This window comes from Gadus chalcogrammus, chromosome 13 (assembly GCF_026213295.1).
Source record: "Gadus chalcogrammus isolate NIFS_2021 chromosome 13, NIFS_Gcha_1.0, whole genome shotgun sequence".
Lineage (NCBI taxonomy): Eukaryota > Metazoa > Chordata > Actinopteri > Gadiformes > Gadidae > Gadus > Gadus chalcogrammus.
The window spans coordinates 5,654,433-5,657,196 of NC_079424.1; the positions used below are offsets into that span (position 1 = coordinate 5,654,433).

Here is a 2,764-nt window from a genome sequence, read left to right on the forward strand (position 1 = left end):
TGCTGCTAAACAGTGCGCTAGCTAAATAGTTAGCTAAAACACTCAAAACTCTTGCAAAACAAATACACAGGAACACATGAACAACACCAACAAGCACAGAATCACACCATAACTCTATCTCACCGTTTACACTGGTTATTTTCTCATTAACAATTTTAGAACAGAAAGCTGCACAGAGCAGAGGAAAAACACTCACCTCCTCACAGCATTAAAACAACAAGTGAGGAATGGCGAGCGCAACGGAAGAAAATGACGTCACGATCGAAACTTCAAAATAAAATAACAAAAGCTCCCGAACGATCTATTTACAGAATATATCACGAAATACAAGTAATAAATAAAACATGAGGGAATTTTGGTGGAATGCATACATACATCTTATGTACCTGCTACACATGCATGAATGCCGTTATTTAGACTAAAACAGTCACATAATAGCTAATTAGGCAATGTCTGAGAGCATCTCATTAAGGGAACTTTTCGTAAAAGTCATTTCTCATTGGACGTCTGAGTCTCCACCGGAGACTGCTGCTGTTCCACCGCACACACCAGCTTCCCCTTGATCCTCTTGTTGGACGAGATGATAAAATAGGGGCTGAGGAAGGCGTAGCTCGAGGAGAAGAACACCCTCATGTCGGCCACCACCGGCGACACCTTGGCCACCGTCAGCATGTAGATCCAGATCACGTTGTCGATGCCGAAGAACACGGCGTAGAGCACCACCAGGGTGACCACCGTCTTGGCCGCCCGCATCTCCACCCCCTGCGCCGCCCCCCGCCGCATGGAGCGCACCTGGCAGCTGTGGCGGTGGAGGATCAGCAGGATGTAGCCGCTGGACAGCAGCATCAGCAGCACGAAGGCAAAGTCCCGCACCGACACGGCCACGCCGTTGATCACGTACGACAGGTAGTCCCGGAAGTCCACGTGGCAGAAGCCCAGGTTGAGGGTGAACGCCGGCACGGTGCCGTTGCGCGGGGCGATGGAGAAGAAGGGCGCGGCGATGCAGACGGCCATGTTGAGGAGCCACAGCCCCGCGAAGGAGGGCAGCACCAGGGCGGGCAGCGCGGCCTTGAGGCGCGGCGCGTCGGGGGCCAGGGTGGCCGCCTGGAAGACGCTCAGCATGCAGGTGAGGCAGACGGACAGCGCCCGGGTGATGCGGTACAGGTAGATGACCACCTTGCAGCCTGCGTCGTCCAGCAGGTCGTGGAGGCCAAACACGGTCATGGTCTGGGGCACGCAGCGCGTCAGCAGCAGCACGAGGTTGGAGAAGGCCAGGTGGCACAGGATCAGGTCGGTGGGGAGGAGCTTGTGGTCGGCGCCGTGGGCGATGTGGACGTAGGCCAGGAGCACGAGCGTGTTGCCAAGGACGCCCAGGCCGGTCTGTAGTAGGAAGGAGACGCCTTTGATGGTCACGCAGAGATCCATCTGCAGGGGTAGATGGCGCAGGAAAAGCACATTATAAACAAAACAATGAGGGTTGCCCCAGTGGGTCGCCAGGAAGAGCGCGTACCATTAAGGCCCAGTCCTTAGCGCGGCGACCGGGGTCCTTAGCGGCATACATTACCCTCTATGTCCCAAACCTTCCTTTCTTACTCACTATACAATAAAAAGGATAAAATCCTCAAGAAAAAAACAACCCCCCCCCCGATTTAATAGGCATGTGTTTTGTTATTAGAACATTAAAACATGGACAAGTTGATTCGAATGACCATCTCCCTAGCCAATCAAGTAGTTGGGCAGTTTGGTGGCTCACCCAACTAAGCGTGTAGGCAATGCGTGTTGAGGAGCTACGACACAGGTTTGATGCCGACCTGCCTAGTCTGCCCCGCTTTCATTCCCCTTATTCTCTATAGCTGTCTTCTGTCTTCACTGACCTGACCATAAAGTCTCAACAACCATACACGTAGGCTGATAAACTGCTTCAATAAATCTAGTTAAATAGTGAACTCATATACAGACACATACGTCACATAAATATTGAAATAAGTAACTCAATACAATATGAATAGTGAACTCACCTGTAGTGTAGCTGTTGATGACACATACACACTTGTTGGCCAAACTGTGATCATTAGCCTGTGTAATTTCCTTTTATAGCGTCTGTGTCCGTGGGGGATTCACAGGATAATATTATCGCATTATGGAACCCCTCACTTAAGGGTGAAGGTGTGTTTAGAGGAGCTTCAGTTTGGAACTAGATTATTTCCTGTGTACTGGGGAAGTTGTTATTTATCAAATCAGGTGGGAAAAACATGTTATTTTCCATCTGTCAAACTGATACAACACTATGTACAATAACCCATAGACAAGGATAATTATCCTGTTGCTTCTTTATATATAACCTTTGTTTTCACTCAATTTGATAAGACAATATTTTCTAATTTACATATTGGATAGCAAATAAACGGTTTGGGCCACTTGCAGCTAAGAGACAACGCTATTTATCTTTTTACAGATTGTATGTTTTAACCTTGACACAAGGTTCTTGGTGATTAGCCGCAGATCGTAGGGCCGTATTCCCCACCTCATGAAAACAACACGCATCATTTGTATGAGTAGATGTTTGCTCCCTCAGTGCATCGAGCTGGCAGTGACCTTGACTCGAACAGCACGGCACGGCGACGCTCTCGAGTAGAATGGAGGCGGAGAGCTGCAACAGGGGAGGACCGCGAATGAGATGCACGCCGAAATGGAACGGGGGTGCATAATGAATGAGTGACGGAGCGGTGACACCCGATCGTATGAGGGGCCGTTTAGGGCATAA

The 2,764-nt window shown here is 49.6% G+C and overlaps 1 protein-coding gene across 1 annotated transcript; it reads right to left on the reverse strand.

Moving 5' to 3' along the window:
• Positions 1-461: 461 nt before the first annotated feature.
• Positions 462-1,425, reverse strand: LOC130401867 (olfactory receptor class A-like protein 1). The gene has a single exon (XM_056605872.1). The coding sequence runs from the start codon at positions 1,423-1,425 to the stop codon at positions 490-492; it is 936 nt and encodes a 311-aa protein (XP_056461847.1). The 3' UTR covers positions 462-489.
• Between the last annotated feature and the right edge of the window lie 1,339 nt (positions 1,426-2,764).